The 22,050-nt window shown below is 48.6% G+C and overlaps 1 protein-coding gene across 1 annotated transcript in view; it reads right to left on the bottom strand.

Annotated features, from left to right (window-relative positions):
* Window positions 1-6,025: 6,025 nt before the first annotated feature.
* LOC116972507 (unconventional myosin-Id-like) overlaps window positions 6,026-22,050 on the bottom strand; it is a 112,125-nt gene continuing 96,100 nt past the window's right edge. Inside the window, exons 21-22 of the mRNA XM_033020287.1 lie at window positions 19,601-19,743; window positions 6,026-6,275 (exon numbers count right to left, since the gene is read on the bottom strand). Coding sequence (XP_032876178.1) covers window positions 6,119-6,275; window positions 19,601-19,743 — 300 coding nt within the window. The 3' untranslated portion in view covers window positions 6,026-6,118. The remainder of the gene's footprint in view (window positions 6,276-19,600; window positions 19,744-22,050) is intronic.

The raw sequence follows: 22,050 nt of genomic DNA on the forward strand, positions 1-22,050 counted from the left end.
AGACATCCTTGCTATTGAGGGTGTGCAGCGTAGGTTTACAAGGTTAATTCCCGGGATGGCGGGACTGTCATATGCTGAGAGAATGGAGCAGCTGGGCTGGGATTTAAGATCATGAGAGTGGATCTTATTGAAACATATAAGATTATTAAGGGTTTGGACACGCTAGAGGCAGGAAACAAGTTCCCAATGTTGGGGGAGTCCAGAACCAGGGGCCATAGTTTAAGTATAAGGGGTAAACCATTTAGAACGGAGATGAGGACACGCTTTTTCTCACAGAGAGTTGTGAGTGTGGAATTCTCTGCCTCCGAGGGCGGTGGAGGCCGGTTCTCTGGATACTTTCAAGAGAGAGCTAGATCTCTTGAAGATAGCGGAGTCAGGGGATATGGGGAGAAGGCAGGAATGGGGTACTGATTGGGGATGATCAGCCATGATCACATTGAATGCTGGTGCTGGCTCGAAGGGCCGAATTACTTATTCCTGCACCTATTGTCTGTTAAGAAACAGTTGGACAGGTACATGGATAGAATGGGTTTGGAGGGATATACGGGCCAAACGCAGACAGGTGTAGATGGGACATGTTGGCCGGTGTGGGCAAGTTGGGCTGAAGGGCCAGTCACTCCATCTGCAGTTCCTGATGACTCCCAATTTGTTCTCTTGTTTTCAAGTGCTACATATATCCTGAGATGTTTTTGTTTTAGTGGAAGTTAAGGGAGTTAGTGCCAAATTTGTGTTATCAAGAACACGTGACAATAAATGAACGAAAGTAAACAAAAGTTTTTAAATGCACAACATAGCTGACGGGGCCAGGAATGCACAGAGTCTCTTGCCCAGAGTAAGGGTATCGAGGATCAGAGGGGTAAAAGGCTGGGCTCTGGCGGAGCCCCCATCTCCACACGCTGGCATTGAAACGCCCAACTCCAGTGCCAAGTCTGTTGAGCTTCACCCATGCTCCTCTGGGGAGGTCAGACCCTGGGGTCGGGTACTTTTCCGCGCCGCCGGTTCTGCGCCTGTTTATAATATCTGTACTCCGAACCCTGACCCTAACCTTAACACCCCGAAACCCTAACACCCCAAAACCCTAACCCTAACACCCCGAAAAGGCGAAACAGCGGCGCCGAATGGTACCATTCCGAGACCCTGGACAGCTTTAATCTGGTGAAGAGATGTAGCTGTGTAATGGAGATGAGGTTGCCTTCCACTCACGTGACCACTTGGTGGCTATCCAGTGTGCTATATTCGGTGTAAACCAACTTCTGCAGTTCTGTTATACATAGTTCAGAACTTAGTTATTTGGAGGTTGTAGTGTTTGATAGCCTGCTGGCTGCAGGGAAGAAGCTGTTCTTCAACCTGGATGTTACACTGGATGCATTCAAAAGAGAGTTAGATCGAGCTCTTGGGGCTAGCTAAATCAAGGGATATGGGGAGAAGGCAGGAACTGGGTACTGAGTGTGAATGATCAGCTATGATCACATTGAATGGCGGTGCTGACTCGAAGGGCCGAATGGCCTACTCCTGCACCTATTGTCTATCTATCTAGTTTACAGGCTCCTGTACCTTCTTCCTGATGGCTGGGGTGAAATGTGAGTGTGACCAGGGTGGTGTGGGTCTGTTTCTACCTTGTATGACTCTATAACTAAGATATTGTTGTGTTTGTAACTCGATGTTTGCAGCAAATTGTGCATTTATCTGAATATTTTAAGACAATTGCATTGCCTTGGTAGGCATAAAGTGCTGGAGTAACTCAGTGGGACAGGCAGCATCTCTGGAGAGAAGGGACAGGCGACGTTTCGGGTCGAGACCCTTCTTTGGACATTACCTTGGTTCTCTTGCAAGTACTTCCTTCCACCCCCCCAGCCCCCCCCCCCCCCCCCCCCCCCCCCCCCCCCCCCCCCCTTCCCTGCCCGCATTGTTATACTTAATCAGTTTATTTCTCTTAAATCACTTTTCCATCAAATAACTATGCAATACACCATTAAATACTATAAGGTCATAAGTGATAGGAGCAGAATTAGGCCATTCGGTTCATCAAGTCTACTCTACCATTCAATCATGGCTGATCTGTCTCTCCCTCCTAACCCCATTCTCCTGCCTTCTCCCCACAACCTCTGACACCCGCACTAATCAAAGAATCTATCTTTCTCTGCCTTAAAAATATCCATTGACTTGGCCTCCACAGCCGTCTGTGGCAATGAATTCCACAGATTCACCAATCTTTGACTATAGAAATGTCTCCTCATCTCCTTCCTAAAGGAACATCCTTTAATTCTGAGGCTGTGACCTCTAGTCCTAGACTCTCCCATTAATGGAAACATCCTCTCCACATCCACTCTATCCAAACCTTTCTCTATTCGGTAAGTTTCAATGAGGTCCCCCCCCCACGCACCCCCTCATCCTTCTAAACTCCAGCGAGTACAGGCCCAGTGCCGTCAAAGGCTCTTCGTATGTTGACCCACTCAGTCCTGGGATCGTTCCTGTAAAACCCCTCTGGACCCTCTCCAGAACCAGCACATCCTTCCTCAGATATGGTGCCCAAAATTGCTCACAATACTCCAAATATGTCCTGACCAGTGCCTTAAAGAGCCTCAGCATTCCATCCCTGATTTTGTATTCCAGTTTCCCTCTCTCTCCATCCCTCCCCGTTCCCAGTTCTCTGACCAGTCTGACAGTTCCCTGACTACATTTTACCTCTGTTTGCTTTGTTGTCACCTTCTCCCAGCTAACAATGGCCTAGTCCACATTTTCCTTGATCCCCATCCCCTTTGATGTCTCGTTTACACACCTTACACTTCCTTATCTCTATCTCACCCTCCGTAGTAGACTCTCAGTCTGAGGAAGGGTCTCGACCCGAAACGCCACCCATTCCCTTCTCTCCAGGGATGCTGCCTGTCCCTCTGAGTTACTCCAGCATTTTGCTGTCTGGTCTAGTTCCCATCTCCATGACTCTGGCAATCACTAGGGAAAGATATGCAAGGCAGACTGTAGATGGGGTAGACAGTCAGAGCCTTTGTTCCCGGTGCAAATACCTAACACTAGAGGGCACAACTGGATGGTGAGATAGGAAGGTTTACTCGAGATATTCGGGCCACGTTTGTTTCTACAGCATAGAGGGGCCTGGATCGCGCTGCCAGGAGTGACAATAGACAATAGGTGCAGGAGTAGGCCTTTCGGCCCTTCGAGCTAGCACCGCCATTCAATGTGATTATGGCTGATCATCCCCAATCAGTACCCCGTTCCTGCCTTCTCCCCATATCCCCTGACTCCGCTATCGTTAAGAGCCCTATCTAGCTCTTTCTTGAAAGTATCCAGAGAACCTGCCTCCACCGCCCTCTGAGGCAGAGAATTCCACAGACTCACCACTCTCTGTGAGAAAAAGTGTTTCCTCCTCTCCGTTCTAAATGGCTTACTCCTTATTCTTAAACTGTGGCCCCTGGTTCTGGACTCCCCCAACACCGGGAACATGTTTCCTGCCTCTAGCGTGTCCAAGCCCTTAACAATCTTATATGTTTCAATGAGATACCCTCTCATCCTTCTAAACTCCAGAGTGTACAAGCCCAGCCGCTCCATTCTCTCAGCATATGACAGTCCCGCCATCCCGGGAATTAACCTCGTAAACCTACGCTGCACTCCCTCAATAACAAGAATGTCCTTCCTCAAATTAGGGGACCAAAACTGCACACAATACTCCAGGTGTGGTCTCACTAGGGCCCTGTACAACTGCAGAAGGACCTCTTTGCTCCAAAGAGTGGTGATGGAGGCAGATACGATAGTGGCGTTTCAGAGGCTTTTAAATATGCTCATGAATTATTGTAGGCCCCCTCTCGGCCATGACTGACCATGGGTGATGCATCCTAGTTTGCGCAGGTGATGTGCGGTCGGATGCAAGCCTGGGCGATGTCATATGGAGGACAGGCTGTTGCCCAAGCAGCACGTCCCCCCTCTCCACGTCGCTGATCGATCTAAAGGAACAGCAGGGCCGTTACAGTTTGGCACCAGCGCCGTCGCAGGAGCTGCCAGAGCGAGGTTGGAGACAACGACAAACTGCCTTAAGGGGCTCCGACTCCGGGTTTTCTTGAGGTTTACTCCAGGAGCCTTTTCCATGACTGGATATGGCCACAAGGCAGTGGAGGTTTTAAATCAGAGTTTTCCCTCTCCTAGATGGACTGCCTTCCCAGGCTGACGAGCCCCATCTGCCCGAGACTGGTGGGGGTGGGAGCGTCTACCTTCCCGTGCAGGTCTATAGCACCTGCCCACTGCTCATGAATATGCAGGGATTAAAGACAATGGGTTTTTAATTAGTACGGGTGTCGGAGGTTTTGGGGCGAAGGCAGGAGAATGGGGTTAGGTGGGAGAGATAGATCAGCCATGATTGAATGGTGGAGTTGCCTTGATGGGCCAAATGGCCTAATTCTGCTCCTCTTATGACATTTTGACCTTATGAGAGACAATAGACAATAGGTGCAGGATTAGGCCATTCGGCCCTTCGAGCCAGCATCGCCATTCAATGTGATCATGGCTGATCATCCCCAATCAGTACCCCGTTCCTGCCTTCTCCCCATGTGGATCACATGCAGGCAGATAAGATCAGTAACTTGGCATCATGTTCAGCACAAACACTGTGGGCCGAAGGGCCCGTTCCTGTACTGTACCATTCCACATTCTATCTTTAGGCACAGGAGCAGGCCCTTCGGCCCACAATGTCAGTTCTGAACATGATGCCAAGGCTTTATCTGCCTGCGCATGATCCATATGCCACCGTTCCCTGCATATCCACCTGCCGATAGAAAAGGCTCTCGTACGCCACTATGGTATATGCCTCCTCCTCCACCACCACCCCTGGCTCCAGGGATTGGAAATCTGAAGGGTCTTTTAAAGTCAAGTCAAGAGAGTTTATTGTCATGTGTCCCTGATAGGACAATGAAATTCTTGCTTTGCTTCAGTCACAGTTTAAGAATAAGGGGTCGGCCATTTAGGACTGAGATGAGGAAACATTTTTTCACCCAGAGACAATAGACAGTAGGTACAGGAGCACCTATTGAGCCCTTCGAGCTAGCACCGCCATTCAATGTGATCATGGCTGATCATCCTCAATCAGTACCCCGTTCCTGCCTTCTCCGAGAGTTGTGAATCTGTGGAATTCTCTGCCACAGAGGACAATGGAGGCCAGTTCATTGGATATTTTAATGAGAGAGTTAGATTCAGCTCTTAGGGCTAAAGGAATCCAGAGATGTGGTGAGAAAAAGCAGGATAGGGGTACTGATTTTAGATGATCAGCCATGATCATATTGAATGGCGGTGCTGGCTCGAAGGGCTGAATGGCCTACTGCATCTATGTTTCCATGTTTCTAAACAAATATTACCACCACCTCTTGATCCCCTCCAGCAGAACTATGCTGGGATTAGTGTAGGAAGGAACTGCAATGCTTTTTTTTTAAACCAATGTAGAAATAGACACAAGAAGCTGGAGTAACTCGGCGGGACAGGCAGCATCTCTGGAGAAAAGGTATAGGTGACGTTTCGAGTTGAGACCCTTCTTCAGACTGGTGGGGGAGGCCAGGAGAGAGAGAGAGAGAGGGGGGTAACAAGGATTACTTGAAGTCTGAGAAGTCAAGGTTCATACCGCTGGGGTGTAAGCTGCCCCAAGTGAAATATGAGGTGCTGTTCCTCCAGTTTGCGCTGGGCCTCACTCTGACAGTGGAGGAGGCCCAGGACAGAAGGGTCAGTGTGGGAATGGGAGGGGGGTTAAAGTGCTTGGCAACTGGGAGGTCAGGTAGGTCCAGGCAGACTGAGGCTTTACACCATTGGGTTCCTGGGCAGAATCTGATCTTCCTCACGTACACCTTTTCCTTCAATAGACAATAGGTGCAGGAGGAGGCCATTCGGCCCTTCGAGCCAGCACCGCCATTCAATGTGGTCATGGCTGATCATCCACAATCAGTACCCCGTTCCTGCCTTCTCCCCATATCCCTTGACTCCGCTATCTCGAAGAGCCCTGTCTAACTCAACGCAACAATGGACAAATGAATAGAAAATAGGATTTGTTTTATTAAAATCTTTACAAATAAAAAGAACTGTGCTTGCATCGAGAGGGCTCCCGGTTGGTGAATCTGCGACTCCCGTGTCAGATTCCCGACCAGTACAACGTGAAGCCCGTGCGGTTTTTCTTGAAGTCTGGGTCTGTTTGCTCGATCCTCTTCTCCACGAGCACCGTGCGCTGTCTGCCGCGCATCTGGCACTGCACCGGGTTGCACACCTTGACCAACAGTGGTAAGTTGTGGCTGAAAGGATAAAGGACAGGCTGGTTAGATCTCCTTGTATGGCCAGCGTCATCAGAGACCCACACCACCCTGGCCACGCTCTCATTTCACCCCTGCCATCGGGAAGAAGGTACAGGAGCCTGAAAACTGTAACGTCCAGGTTCAGGAACAACTTCTACACTACAAATGGGGTTGCAAACGTGTCCCGTATTAGTCGGGACATCCCGTATATATTGGGCTAAATTGGTTTGTCCCGTACGGGACCGCCCTTGTCCCGTATTTGACCGCTATTGCTCGGGTCGAGGGGACTGTCGGGTCAGAGCGCTGCGTCCGGTCCAGCCTCACCCGTCCCAACGTAGTGCAGCCCGTGGAGTGCAGCAGCAGCAGCAGCAGCAGCAGCAGCACCTCGCCCGTGGCCCCGTCGGTCGGCAGCCCGGCCAGCTGTCCGACCTTCGGACCTTCGCTTACGCCGACACCACCACCGCCCTATCCTTCTCATGGCCTATCATCGGTTCATGAGTTGGATGGGGGTGTGGCCCGGGCCAAAACTCCTCAGCTGGCCCTCCAGCTGGACTTTGCGTGCAGTCCAGCACACGGGTCAACTCATGATTCACCCAGCCACGGCCGAGCCGGTCAACGAATTGCCGTCGGGAATTTGTCCCGTATTTTGACCGTTTGTCCCTTATTTGGGAGTGAGAAAGTTGGCGAACCCTAACTACACCCACCAATATGACCTTAACTACATACTGTAGATGTGGCACAGTGGTGACCCTGGCTACGGATGCTTGTTTGTCCGTTCTCCCCGTGTCCTGCGTTGGGTTTTCTCCCAGATCTTCGGTTTCTTCTCACACTCAAGACGTACAGATTTGTAGGTTAATTGGCTTAGTAAAAAATGTAAATTGTCCCCAGTGTGTAGGATAGTGTTAATGTGTTGGGATCGCTGGTCGGCGCAGACCCGGTGGCCGAAGGGCCTGTTTTCGTTCTGTATCTCCAAAGGAAAGTAAACTAAGATACATACAACTATTGTAAAACACCCTTGACTTGAATTAAGGTCATCGAGTCATAGAGTAATACAGTGCGGAAACGGGGCCTTCAGCCCAACTTGCCCACACCGACCAACATGACCCATCTACACTAGTCCCACTTGCTTGCGTTTGGCCTATAGGGGTGGCACGGTAGAGTTGCTGCCTTGTAGCAACGGGCACCCGGGTTTGACCCTGCTGGCACCGGCCAGCGATCGCCCCATACACTAGCACTATCCTACACACACACACACACACACACACACACACACACACACACACACACACACACACACTTGGGACAGTTTACAGTTTTACCAAAGCCAATTAACTTACAAACCTGGATGTCTTCGGAGTGTGGGAGGAAACCCACAGGGTGAACGTGCAAACTCGGTACCGAGAGCAAAATGTCCCTAGTGTGTAGGATAGTTTTGGTGTACAGGCTTTGTCCTGCCACCACCTCCCTTCCAGTATCTACGCCCCTCCCAACACTCAGTCTGAAGAAGGGTCCCGACCGAAAACGTCACCTATCCATGTTCTCCACAGATGCTGCCTGACCCGCTGAGTTACTCCAGCACTCTGTGAAACGTCACCTATCCATGTTCTCCACAGATGCTGCCTGACCCGCTGAGTTACTCCAGCACTCTGTGAAATGTCACCTATCCATGTTCTCCACAGATGCTGCCTGAACCGCTGAGTTACTCCAGAACTCTGTGAAACGTCACCTATCCATGTTCTCCAGCGATGCTGCCTGAACCGCTGAGTTACTCCAGCACTTTGTGACCTTTTATGTAAACCAGCATCTGCAGTTGCTTGTGTCACCATTAAAGAGAAGTTTAGTGTACGGATATAGCAGGGAAACAGGCCCTTCGGCCCACCGAGTCCACACCGACCATAGGTCACCCGTTCACACTAGTTCATGCTATCCCACGTAGAGAACTAATTGGCACTAATGGGATAAAGGAAGCTGATGACAGATTGAAATTCAATAAACCATAAGCAAAGACAGACACAAAAAGGCTGGAGTAACTCAGCGGGACAGGCAGCATCTCTGGAGAGAAGGAATGGGTGACGTTTCGGGCCGAGACCCTTCTTCAGGCATGAGCAAGACTATACAGGATTGGATCGTTTGCGGGTAATTGTTGGGTTTTTTCAATAGCCAGATCTAGGCACATACAAACATTGTTGAATGGTGACTAATAGTCTAATCTCCTTTCGAAGAAGGGTTTCAGCCCGAAACGTTGCCTATTTCCTTCGCTCCATAGATGCTGCAGCACCCGCTGAGTTTCTCCAGCACTTTTGTCTACCTTTGATTTTCCAGCATCTGCAGTTCCTTCTTAAACACAATAGTCTAATCTGGTTTGGAAGCAACTGTGTGTAATTTTGGGCCCCATATCTGAGGAAGGATGTGCTGGCTCTGGAGAGGGTCCAGAGGAGGTTTACAAGAATGATCCCGGGAATGAGTGGGTTAAACTATGATGAGCGTTTGGCAGCACTGGGCCTGTACTCGCTGGAGTTTAGAAGGATGAGGGGAAACCTCATTGAAACTTACCGAATAGTGAAAGGCCTGGATAGAGTGGAAATGGAGAGGATGTTTCCACTAGTGGGAGAGTCTAGGACTTGAGGTCACAGCATCAGAATTAAAGGAGATTCATTTAGGAAGGAGATGAGGAGGAGTTTTTTTCATCAGAGGGTGGTGAATCTGTGGAATTCTTTTCCACAGAAGGCTGAGGAGGCCGTCAATGGATATTTTTTACAGCAGAGATAGACAAATTCTTGATTAGTACATGTGTCAGGGGGTTATAGGGAGAAGGCAGCAGAATGGGGTTAGGGGGGAGAGATAGATCAGCCATGATTGGATGGTGGAGTAGACTTGATGGGCCGAATGGCCCAATTCTACTACTATCACTTATGACCTTTGTACCCTGGTTATTCCCAGCTGATCACCTCATCCATATGAGTCCAAGTGATTCTGACTGGGAGAAACAGGAGAATGGATTAGCTGGCAGTTATGGGACACCTCGGTCGGCATGGACAAGTTGGGCTGAAGGGCCTGTTTCCGTGATGTATGACTCTGTGGCCCTATAACTAAGACCAGACGGGGATTAAAGTGGCATTTCAAGAGAGCAGAGCTCTTAAAGATAGCAGAGTTGGGGGATATGGGGAGAAGGCAGGAACGGGGTACTGATTGGGGATGATCAGCCATGACCACAGTGAATGGTGGTGCTGGCTCGAAGGGCCGAATGGCCTACACCTATTGTCTATTGACTCGATGGGTGCTGTATCTCTAAACTGAACTCTGTCCAATGTCCTAATACTCTATGTGGTCTAAGTGACCTTCGACAACTCTGCAATTCTCTCCACAATACAAAATGTAAAAATAAATCACAGGTCGATATTATTAGAACGAGAGATGGATTTTTAATTTCCTATCATATGCTAAGACAATGTGTTCTTTCAGATGTCTAAGGGGCCTGTTGATAAAATCATCCGCTGTCTTTGCCCCAGGCTGTCTGTACACAAACGCTGTTCTATGCGGCGTCCTAACACTTCTATTGTAGGACTGCCACAACCTTTTGCTGAAAGCCCCCAAAATAGACTTCTCTGTGTTTATTCCTGGATGGTGTGCAATCTAAATGGAACAAATGAGGCTCTATGAGGCCTAGGAAATAACTGCAGAATCTGGTTTAAGTCGGAGGTAGACACAAAATGCTGGAGTAAACTCAGTGGGACAGGCAGCGTCTACGGAGAGAAGGAAAGGGCGACGTTTCGGGTGGAGACCCGTCCTCGGACTGAAGAAGGGCCGTGACCCGAAACGTCGCCCATTCCTTCGCTCCAGAGATGCTGCCTGTCCCGCTGAGTTACTCCAGCATTTGTGTCTACCTTGGGCTCTACAAGGTGCTGGCCAGGCTGCATTTGGAGTATTGTGAGCAATTTTGGGGCCCCTACCAGAGAAGGGATGTGCTGGCACTGGAGAGGGTCCAGAGGAGAGAATGATCCCAGCAATGAGTGGGTTAACATATGATATAGAAACATAGAAACTAGGTGCAGGACGAGGCCATTCGGCCCTTCGAGCCAGCACCGCCATTCATTGTGATCATGGCTGATCGTCCCCGATCAATGATGAGCATTTGTCGGCACTGGGCCTGTACTCGCTGGAGTTTAGAAGGATGAGGGGGGCCTCATTGAAACCGAATAACGGAAGGCTTGGATAGGGTGGGTGTGTGGAGAGGATGTTTCCACTAGTGGGAGAGACTAAGACCAGATGTCACAGCCTCAGAATAAGAGGACGTACCTTTAGAAAGGAGATGAGAAGGAATTTCTGTAGTCAGAGGGTGGTGAATCTGTGGAATTCATTGCCACAGAAGGCTGTGGAGGCCAAGTCAAAGGTTTCAAACGTCCATTATTGTCATCTGTACCAATTAAGGTACAGTGATACGTGAATTACCAAACAGCCATACAAAAAAAAAGACACACAACTACATAAAAGTTAACATAAACATCCAACACAGCGGATTCCCCACATTCCTCAATGGATATTATAAAGGCAAAGATAGATAGATTCTTAGGTAGACAAAAGTGCTGGAGAAACTCAGCGGGTGCAGCAGCATCTATGGAGCGAAGTAAATGAGCAACGTTTCGGGCCGAACCCTTTCTTCAGACTGATGTAGGGGGGGAAGAAGAAAGGAAGAGGATAAACATTGGAAGGATAAACACGTGAGGATAAACAAAGGAGGATGCATAAACATTGACCTCCAATTTCCGGTAGCCCTTGCTGTCTCCTCCCCTTCTCAGCTCTCCCTCAACCCTCGGGCTCCTCCTATTCCTTTCTCCTTTCTTCCCTAACCCCCCCCCCCCCCACATCAGTCTGAAGAAGGGTTTCGGCCCGAAACGTCGCCTATTTCCTTCGCTCCATAGATGCTGCTGCACCCGCTGAGTTTCCCCAGCAATTTTGTGTACCTTAGATTCTTGATTAGTACGGGTGCCAGGGGTCACGGGGAGAAGGCAGGAGAATGGGGTTAGGAGGGAGAGATAGATCAGCCATGATTGAATGGTGGAGTAGACTTGATGGGCCGAATGGCCTCATGCTGGTGTACAATTTTGGTCGCCCAATTATAGGAAGGATGTCAACAAAATAGAGAGAGTACAGAGGAGATTTACTAGAATGTTGCCTGGGTTTCAGCAACTAAGTTACAGAGAAAGGTTGAATAAGTAAGGTCTTTATTCTCTGGAGCGCAGAAGGTTAAGGGGGGACTTGATAGAGGTCTTTAAAATGATGAGAGGGATAGACAGAGTTGATGTGGACAAGCTTTTCCCTTTGAGAATAGGGAAGATTCAAACAAGAGGACATGATTTCAGAATTAAGGGACAGAAGTTTAGGGGTAACATGAGGGGGAACTTCTTTACTCAGAGAGTGGTAGCGGTGTGGAATGAGCTTCCAGTGGAAGTGGCGGAGGCAGGCTCGTTGGTATCATTTAAAAATAAATTGGATAGGCATATGGATGAGAAGGGAATGGAGGGTTATGGTATGAGTGCAGGCAGGTGGGACTAAGGGTAAAAAGTTGTTCGGCACGGACTTGTAGGGCCGAGATGGCCTGTTTCCGTGCTGTAATTGTTATATGGTTATATGTTATATGGTTGTATGCTGCTCCTATCACTTATGAACGTAATCTTACTGGCACGGACAACATCTTGATTCGTCAGGACTATGGTCTTGTGTAGCAAGTATCTAGGCCTGGCTAATCCTTTCCCTCAATACAGGATTAAAATCTGGGCAGACAAGGCAGAGCAGATAATAAGTCTATGTTTCAGATTCACTCGACTGAAACTGGGCTCAAATTTAACTTTAGGTTTATAGAAACGTAGTGAATAGGAGCAGGAGTTGGCCATTTGGCCCTTCGAGCCAGCATCGACATTCAATATGGCTGATCATCCAAAATCAGTACCTCGTTCCTGCTTTCTCCGCATATCCCTCGATTCCATTAGCCCTAAGAGCTAGATCTAACTCTCTCTGGAATACATCCAGTGAATTGGCCTCCACTGCCTTCTGTGGCAGAGAATTCCACAGATTCACAACTCTCTGGGTGAAAAAGCTTTTCCTCTTCTCCGTTCTAAATGGCCGACCCCTTATTCTTAAACTGTGACCCCTGGTTCTGGACTCTCGCAACATGGGGAACATTTTTCCTGCATCTAACCTGTCCAATCCTTTAAGAATTGTATATGTTTCTATAAGATCCCCTCTTATCCTTCTACATTCTAGTGAATACAAGCCCAGTCGACCCATTCTTTCATCATATGGCAGTCATGCCATCCCGAGAATTAACCTGGTGAACCTACACTGTACGCCCTCAATAGCAAGAATGTCCTTCCTCAAATTAGGAATTTGTCATTGTCATGTGTACTGAGGTACGGTGAAATGTTTTGATTTCCATGCTATTGCACTTGCGTTTGACTTCTCAAGTTCATAAGTGATAGGAGAAGAATTTGGCCTGTCAAGTCCACTCTGCCATTCAACCGTGGCTGATCTATCTCTCCCTCCAGACCCCAATCTCCTGCCTTCTCCCCATAACCCCTGACTCTCGTACTAATCAGCCTTAAAAAAAAAATATCCATTGACTTGGCCTCCACAGCCTTCTGTGGCAATGAATTCCACTGATTCACCACCCTCTGACTGAAGAAATTCCTCCTCATCTCCTTTGTAAAGTTACGCCCTTTAATTCTGAGGCTGTGCCCTCTGGTCCTGGACTCTCCCACCAGTGGAAACGTCCTCTCCACGTCCACTCTATCCAGGCCTTTCACTCTTCGGCAAGTGTCAATAAGTGCCTGAAGGCATTGTCAGGCCAATTAAAATACTCCCGAAAGAGAGAAAAATCTCATTCCCACCCCAGGGTCCTCAATGCGGAAGGTCAATGCTGGTGTTTAAGTGATAAACAATAGGCATGGAGGAAGTTCCTTATAAACGCTGCAATGTGTCACAGCCAGCAAATTAATTACAGGTGGATGTGGCTCTTGATGATGTGTTGTAAGCACTAGTTTCACCTTCGTGAATTAGAAAAATGTTTGGTTTCTAATTAAAGCCCCTGTCCCACTGTACGAGTTCATTCCAAGAGCTCTCCCGAGTTTGCCTTGATTCGAACTCGGAGATTTACGGTAATGGCCACTCGTCGGTACTCGGGGCTCTCGTGGACATTTTTCAACGTGTTGAAAAATCTTCACGCGTCTTCCCGAGCTTACCTGCCATTAGCGAGACTTCCCGAGTACCTGCCGTTAGCGTTGCGAGCCTGGGTTTACTAAAGGTACCTAGCTACGTTGCTTAGCAACCGTTGGCCCGATGTTGGGAAGAGATGGGCTTGTGTCTGGCAGATCACTCTGCCTCTGACAAATATCCCTGTCACATGGGAGTAACATAGAAACATAAAATAGGTGCAGGAGTGGGCCATTCGGCCCTTCGAGCCAGCACCGCCATTCAATATGATCATGGCTGATCATCCAGGATCAGTACCCCATTCCGGCTTTTTCCCCCATATTCCCTTAGCCCCAAGAGGTAAATCTAACTCTCTCTTGACAACTGAGTGCCCTCAGTGTGACCATTCCCATCAAGCAGTGGGCAAGAAGGAAAATGGATCTCTGCTTTATCCACCAACTCTAGCAGTTCCTGTTATTTTCACCTCACATTTCTTTGATGGATTTTTACTTTAGACTTTATTTAGATACAGTGCGGAAACAGGCCCTTCGGCCCACCTAGTACGTGCCGACCAGTGATGGCCCTGTGCACCATCCTATATCCTATACACACTGGAGTTGCTGCCTCACAGCGCCAGGGGCTCGGGTTCAATCCTGACTATGGGTGCTGTCTGTACGGGCGGGTCGATGGGTACCCCATGTTACGAGACGGTGGGCCGAAGGGCCCGTTTCCGCGCTGTATCTCTCGACTAAACCAAAACGAAACTCAAATGTACAATCCTCGCCAGAGCTAATGAACCTGCAAACCTGCACGTCTTTGGAGTGTGGGAAGAAACCGGAGCACCCGGAGAAAACCCACTCCTTCACAGGGAAGAACGTACAAACTTCACACCGACAAGCGCCCATAGTCGGGATCGAACCCGGGTCTCTGGCGCTGTAAGGCAGCAACTCTGCCGCTGCTGTCTCACTTGAGGGCGAGTCCTACGCCCGGAGAAAACCCACACGGTCACTGGGAGAATGTACGAACTCCGTACAGACCAGCACCCAGAGCCTTGTCTATGTTTTCCCCCTCCCCTCACTCTGTCTCCTGTGGGAAGGCAGGCAGTCGCGTGTTGGCAGCTGCCTCTCACAGATGGTGTTGTTCCTGCTCATTAATCCCGGAGAGCCATTGCAGGCAGGCAGGGAGTAGAATGGAGCTTGACTTCAAAGCCAGACATCTGATACATGTCGGAGTTTGACTCTGAGAGTGAAAAACTATTTCCCTTTGCCTCGAAGGCAGACACTTTATGTTCGACCTCGGGGTCAATCTCGGACTCAAATGATACAAGACTCTTAAAGATAGCGGAGTCGGGGGATATGGGGAGAAGGCAGGAACGGGGTAGTGATTGGGGATGATCAGCCATGATCACATTGATAACAAGAGGAATAGAATATAGCAGCAAAGAGGTCCTTCTGCAGTTGTACAGGGCCCTAGTGAGACCACACCTGGAGTATTGTGTGCAGTTTTGGTCCCCTAATTTGAGGAAGGACATTCTTGCTATTGAGGGAGTGCAGCGTAGGTTTACAAGGTTAATTCACGGGATGGCGGGACTGTCATATGCTGAGAGAATGGAGCGGCTGGGCTTGTACACTACGTGGAGTTTAGAAGGATGAGAGGGCATCTCATTGAAACATATAAGATTGTTAAGGGTTTGGACACACTAGAGGCAGGAAACATGTTCCCGATGTTGGGGGAGTCCAGAACCAGGGGCCACAGTTTAAGAATAAGGAGTAAGCCATTTAGAACAGAGATGAGGAAACACTTTTTCTCACAGAGAGTTGTGAGTCTGTGGAATTCTCTGCCTCCGAGGGCGGTGGAGGCAGGTTCTCTGGATACTTTCAAGAGAGGGCTAGTTGGGCTCTTAAAAATAGCGGAGTCAGGGGATATGGGGAGAAGGCAGGAACGGGGTACTGATTGGGGATGATCAGCCATGATTACATTGAATGGCGGTGCTGGCTCGAAGGGCCGAATGGCCTACTGCTGCACCTATTGTCTAAGACTTTTCAGGGAAAGGGGGGGGAAATTTAATAGGATTCTGAGGGGTCACTTTTTCATACACGGGGAGGTGGATGTATGGAACGAGCTGCCAGAGGAGGTAGTTGAGACGGGGACTGTTGCAGCGTTTAAGAAACCGTTCGACAGGTACATGGATAGGACAGGTTTGGAGCGATCTGGGCCAAACACAGGCAGGTGTGACTAGTGTAGCTGGGACATGTTGGCCGGTGTGGGCAAGTTGGGCCAAAGGGCCTGTTTCCACACAGTATCACCCTGACTCTCTGAGATACAACACGTAAACAGGCCCTTCAGCCCACGTCGACCACGTCTTACAGCACCAGAGACCCAGGTTCGATCCTGACTATGGGTGCTGCCTGTACGGAGTTTGTACGTTCTCCCTGTGACCGCGTGGGTTTTCTCTGCCGAACAATAATCCCCGTACACTAGCGCCATCCTACACACAGTGCACGCAATTTACAATCTTCACTGAAGCCGATTAACCTACAAACCCGCACGTCTTTGGAGTGTGGGAGGAAACCGGAGCACCCGGAGAAAACCCAGGCGGTCACAGGGAAAATGTACAATCTCCGTACAGACAGCGCCCGTAGTCAGAATCTATCCCGGGTCTCTGGCGCCCTGTGGCAGCAACTCTACCACTGCGCCACTGTGACGCCCTAAATGCTGGAGTAACTCAGCGGGTCAGGCAGCATCTGTGGAGAACATGGACAGGTGACGTTTCACAGAGTGCTGGAGTAACTCAGTGGGTCAGGCAGCATCTCTGGAGAACATGGATAGGTGACGTTTCACAGAGTGCTGGAGTAACTCAGCGGGTCAGGCAGCATCTGTGGAGAACATGGATAGGTGACGTTTCACAGAGTGCTGGAGTAACTATGCGGGTCAGGCAGCATCTGTGGAGAACATGGATAGGTGACGTTTCACAGAGTGCTGGAGTAACTCAACGGGTCAGGCAGCATCTCTGGAGAACATGGATAGGTGACGTTTCAGTTTGGGACCCTTCTTCAGACTTTTATTGTATTGACTTTTATTCTTCTATTGCACTTGAGTTTGACGTTTATAAATATGTCTGGTATTATCTGATCTCTTTGAATAGCATACAAGCAAAGCTTTGAAAGTAAGCATGCAGGTACAGCAGGCAGTGAAGAAAGCTAATGGCATGTTGGCCTTCATTGTGAGAGGATTTGAGTTTAGGAGCAAGGAGGTCCTACTGCAGTTGTACAGGTCCCTGGTGAGACCGCACCCAGAGTATTGAATATGTGCAGTTTTGGTCTCCTAATTTGAGGAAGGACATTATTGCTATTGAGTGAGTGCAGCGTAGGTTCACCAGGTTAATTCCCGGGATGGTGGGACTGACATATGATGAAAGAATGGGTCGACTGGGCTTGTATTCACTGGAATTTAGAAGGATGAGAGGATATCTTATAGAAACATATACAATTCTTAAATTATTAGACAGGCTAGATGCAAGAAATATATTTCCCAAATTTGGGGGAGTCCAGAACCAGGGGTCACAGTTTAAGAATAAGGGGTTGGCCATTTAGGACTGTGATGATGAAAAACGTTTTCATCCAGAGAGTTGTGAATCTGTGGAATTCTCTGCCACAGAAGGCAGTGGAGGCCGATTCACTGGATGTTTTCAAGAGAGAGTTAGATTTGGCTCTTAGGGCTAAGGGAATGGAGGAGAAGGCAGGAACGGGGTACTGATTGTGGATGATCAGCCATGATCACATTGAATGACGGTGCTGGCTCGAAGGGCCGAATTGCCAACTCCTGCACCTGTTGTCTATTAATATGGGGGAGAAGGCAGGAACGGGGTACTGATTTTAGATGATCAGCCATGAATGGCGGTGTGGGCTCGAAGGGCCGAATGGCCTACTGCACCTATTTTCTACGTTTCTATGTAAAATTGGGATCATGCAAGAACCGTTTCAATGTCCCTAACCAAGGCACATTCAAACCCAGGGCAGTTAAGCTTCAAGGAGCGTTTTTGAGCATTATACTCGAGGCAATAAGTTTCCATCATTGATTATAATGAACAATCCGTGTGTGATACTGAACCCGAGTAGACGGTGCTAAATTTTTCTCGCCCTTATTAACGACAGCATGGAATCAGACTCTTCATCCCAGCCAGTCCTAGCCAACCATCGATCAGCTGTTCATACTCGTTCTTGATTATCCCACTTTCGCCTCCACTCCCTACAATTTACCTCTGAACTTTACGTCTTTGCGATGTGGAAGGAAACCGGAGCACCCGGAGGAAAGTCACGCGGTCACAGGGAGTGTCGATGGTGGTATGTTGGTCAGCGGAAGCAAGTAGGGCTGAAGGGCCTGTTTCCACACTGTACGGCTCGATGACTATGACAGAGAGTTGTGAGTCTGTGGAATTCTCTTCCTCAGAGGGCGGTGGAGGCCGGTTCTCTGTATACTTTCAAGAGAGAGCTAGATAGGGCTCTTAAAGATAGCGGAGTCAGGGGATATGGGGAGAAGGCAGGAACGGGGTACTGATTGTGGATAATCAGCCATGATCACATTGAATGGCGGTGCTGGCTCGAAGGGCCAAATAGCCTACTCCTGCACCTGTTGTCCATGTGAATGGGCCTGTATTTTCATGATCGTAAAAGCTGTTGCATTGAGCAATATCCATTTTTCACTCACCATGAGGCAATGCATATACGATGATGAGCGTTTGTCGGCACTGGGCCTGTACTCGCTGGAGTTTAGAAGCAAGAGGTGGGACCTCATTGAAACTTACCGGATAGTGAAAGGCCTGGATAGAGTGGATGTTTCCACTGGTGTGATAGTCTAGGACCAGAGGCCACAGCCTCAGAATAAAAGGGCGTAATTTTTAGAAAGGAGATGAGGGGGAATTTCTTTAGTCAGTGGGTGGTGAATCTGGAATTCGTTGCAACAGAAGGCTGTGGAGGCCAAGTCCTTTTGGGTATTTTTAAGATGGAGTGATTGGCAGGTTCATGATTAGTACGGGTGTCAAGGGTTATGGGGAGAAGGCAGGAGAATGGGGTTGAGTGGGAATGATAGATCAGGCATGATTGAATGGCGTTACTATCATGTATCTGTACACTGTAAATGGATCGATTGTAATCATGTATTGTCTTTCCGCTGACTGGTTAAAGCCCCTGTCCCACGGTACGAGTTCATTCCAAGAGCTCTCCCGAGTTTAAAAAAAAAATCAAACTCATGGTAAGCACGGAGAATGAACGTGCGGGTACGTCGGAGCTCGGGGACGTCTCTTAGCGCTAACGGCAGGTGCTCGGGAAGATTCGCTAACGGCAGGTAAGCACGGGAAGACTCGTGAAGATTTTTTCAACATGTTGAAAAATGTCCACGAGAGCCCCGAGTACTGACGAGCGGCCATTACCGTAAATCTCCGAGTTCGAATCAGGGCAAACTCGGGAGAACTCTTGGAATGAACGCGTACCGTGGGACAGGGCAATTATCGCGCGACAAAAGGTTTTCACACGTGACAATAAACTGAACTGCACTATAGAAAACGGCACTAAACTAAACTAAACCACAATAAAACACACCAAACCAAACTACATTACACTGAGCTATACTAAACTGCAATAAGCAAAACTGCACGTAACTAAACTAAACATGGCATTAAACTAAACTACAATAAACTAAACAAGACATTGTAGCGGCACCTAGTGGTGGTTTGAGGAAGTTTGAACCCTCGTCATTGGTTGGCGCGATCACGTGACCGCGGGGTTTCGTTAGCGGGCTTTTTCAGTTACTCGTCAGCGCCCCTCCCAGCAACAGGAGCTATTCTCGTGTTAGCTTATCAGGCACGCGTGTTAACGAGTTTAATTATCGTTCTTAATTGTCAATAAAAAAATATTTAACTCAACCTGCCTGGTCTCGCTAAAAGATAATATTAAGCTAAATTAAACTAAACTAAATTACAATAAACAAAACTATGCTAAATAAAATTAATCTACACTACACTAAATTACAATAAACTAAACTACACTACATTAAATGAAACTACGCTGAACTGAATGAGATGGAATAGATTCGATGGGCCGAATGGCCTAATTCTGCTTCTCTGATGTGACATCAACACTTACTTGGTGAAGTGGTTTGCCAGGACTCCAACAACCTCTCCGATCCTGTTAGCGTTCCCCTGGAGACAGACAACCAGGTCATCGTTGGCCTTGGTGTGGAAGATGATCAGTTGGTCCTTGCCGCTGGTGACACTCAGTCCCGTCACCTTGTGGATGAAATGGAGGAGGTTAGAGCTGCCGTTACTTTGTGGATGTCTTCAGTAACCGATTGGTGTCGGGGAGAAGGCAGGAGGATGGGGTCATGAGGGAGAGATAGATCAGCCATGATTTAATGGTGGAGTAGACTTGATGGGCCGAATGGCCTAATTCTACTCCTATCACATGACCTTATGACCTTGTTGTGAAAGAGAGAAACCTTAACTGCGTGAAGGGGGACAACTAGAATGCAACGGACTCATCCCGAGATTAGACACAAAATGCTGGAGTAACTCAGCGGGTGAGGCAGCATCTCTGGAGAGAAGGAATTGGCAACGTTTCGGGTTGAGACCCTTCATCAGACTGATGTCAGGGGAGAGGGTGGAACAAGGAAATAATGTAGGGGGAGTCAGTAGGACTCGTGGGAGAACTGGGAAGGGGGAGGGGATGGAGAGAGGGAAAGCAAGGGCTACCTGAGGTTAGAGGAGTCAATGTTCATACCGCTGGGGTGTAAACTACCCAAGCGAAATGTGAGGTGCTGATTGTTAGACAACGCGCCTCTCACAACAGGCCATGGTTGCTGGTTGAAACGAGGAACTGCAGATGCCGGTTTACAAAAAAAGAACACAGTAAAAGATTAATGCATTATGAAGTGTAACGCTGGAGGGAGGGATATGGGTGGAAGTCGAGGCAAAGAGAGGGGGGGGCATATTGGGGGAAAAATTGATTCCCAGTCCGAAGAAGAGTCCTGACCCGAAATGCCGCCTGTTTCAACTTGGCATCATGTTCAGCACAAACATTGTGGGCCGAAGGTCCTGTTCCTTTGTTGTCCAGTTCTGTGTTCTATATCCATTCCCCATCTACCTAATCAAAAGTGAAGTCAAGATAGACTGAGTCCAAAGAAGGGCCTTGACCTGAAACGTCACTCATTCCTTCTTCTCCAGAGATGCTACCTGTCCCGCCGAGCTACCCCAGCATTTTGTGTCTATCTTTGTTAATCCTGGCTAAATTGGAGAGGCTAGGACTTCAAAATGGGGTAAAAGCTTCAGGGCTTCAGGGCTGCTGGGAGATTTGGTCAATTTGGAATTGCTCTCTTCAGAGCTGGGATAAGCTGTGGAGTGGTGCCAGTGTGTCCAGAGCCTAGATACAATCTGCAAGAAAAGAATAAGAACATCTGCAGACCCTGTCAATTAGGTGCAAAATGCTTAGAATGGATTGGATGGCTGCAAACCAGAACTTGTAAATAATTGTAAATAATGTTTGATGGGTTCAACTTTGCCGAGTGTTGATTGGATGAGGTATTGAGCCATGTTTGGGTTTCTGGCGGATCAGGGTAAATGTTGCTAAGTTGGCTTCCTTGAGAAGCCCTGTTTGAATACAATGTATTAAGCTGCTGTATTATTGGGTTAAGGAAATGTCTGTTATGTATGGGGTTAATCGATATCAGTAATTGGATTATTCAGAGACCACCCCCATGTGGTGCGGCCCCTCGAGGTCCCGGGACATATAAAGGTTCGCTACCACGAGGTCCAGCATCGATTGTCTTCAGAGCGCTTGGGACTGTGTGACTTTCTGGAGTGTCTCTGTCTGAGCAAGGTCTAGACGGCTTGAGCGGGCAGATACGAGGATCGAACCCGCGGTGGGATACAGTAGTTGAACTGTAATGCGCTTTTGTTAAATAAAGATTCGTTGTTCAAGTGCTTCCAGTGTTTTTACTGAAACTAGACTGAGGGGAAGCTTAGAAACGAGCAATTTACACTGGGGGCTCGTCCGGGATCTCAAAAGACCCCCAAACACAAGTTTGCGATCAAGGGTGTTGAGCTGTTTTGATCGCGAGTGCAGAAATCGGGCCCACAGTGCGGTTTTCGCATTGGTTTTCGGCAGTTCGCTAGTCGAAGCAGATCGATCATTCGCGGGCGTGGGAAAGGGTCTAATCGATATCATTAGAACAGAGTCTAGCAAGCACGGGGGAGTGGTTAGCACTCTTTTGGGTTGAGGGCCCATAAAACCAGGGTGGGGTTAGAGGCCCTGCTGCGGTTGGGTTAGAGACCCTTTCCTGGGTTAGAGGCCCAAAACTTTGGTTGTAGTTGGCTGACTGCAGCTGCTTTAACGAGAGCCAATCACGCTTCATCGGGCGGGGAGTGGCCCAAGGTTAGACTTGGTATCCAAATTGATGGGGTATTGAATACAGGTCTGACCTTCGATCGGATCTTTGCCAGGAGCGCGAATTGAAAAGGTGCGCTCTGAAAATCGGCATCGATAACTCACAGCGCGAAGCTAGGCGCTGAACCGTCGGAGGAGTGTCTGCGTGAAGGTAT

Source organism: Amblyraja radiata, chromosome 4, assembly GCF_010909765.2.
Source record: "Amblyraja radiata isolate CabotCenter1 chromosome 4, sAmbRad1.1.pri, whole genome shotgun sequence".
NCBI lineage: Eukaryota > Metazoa > Chordata > Chondrichthyes > Rajiformes > Rajidae > Amblyraja > Amblyraja radiata.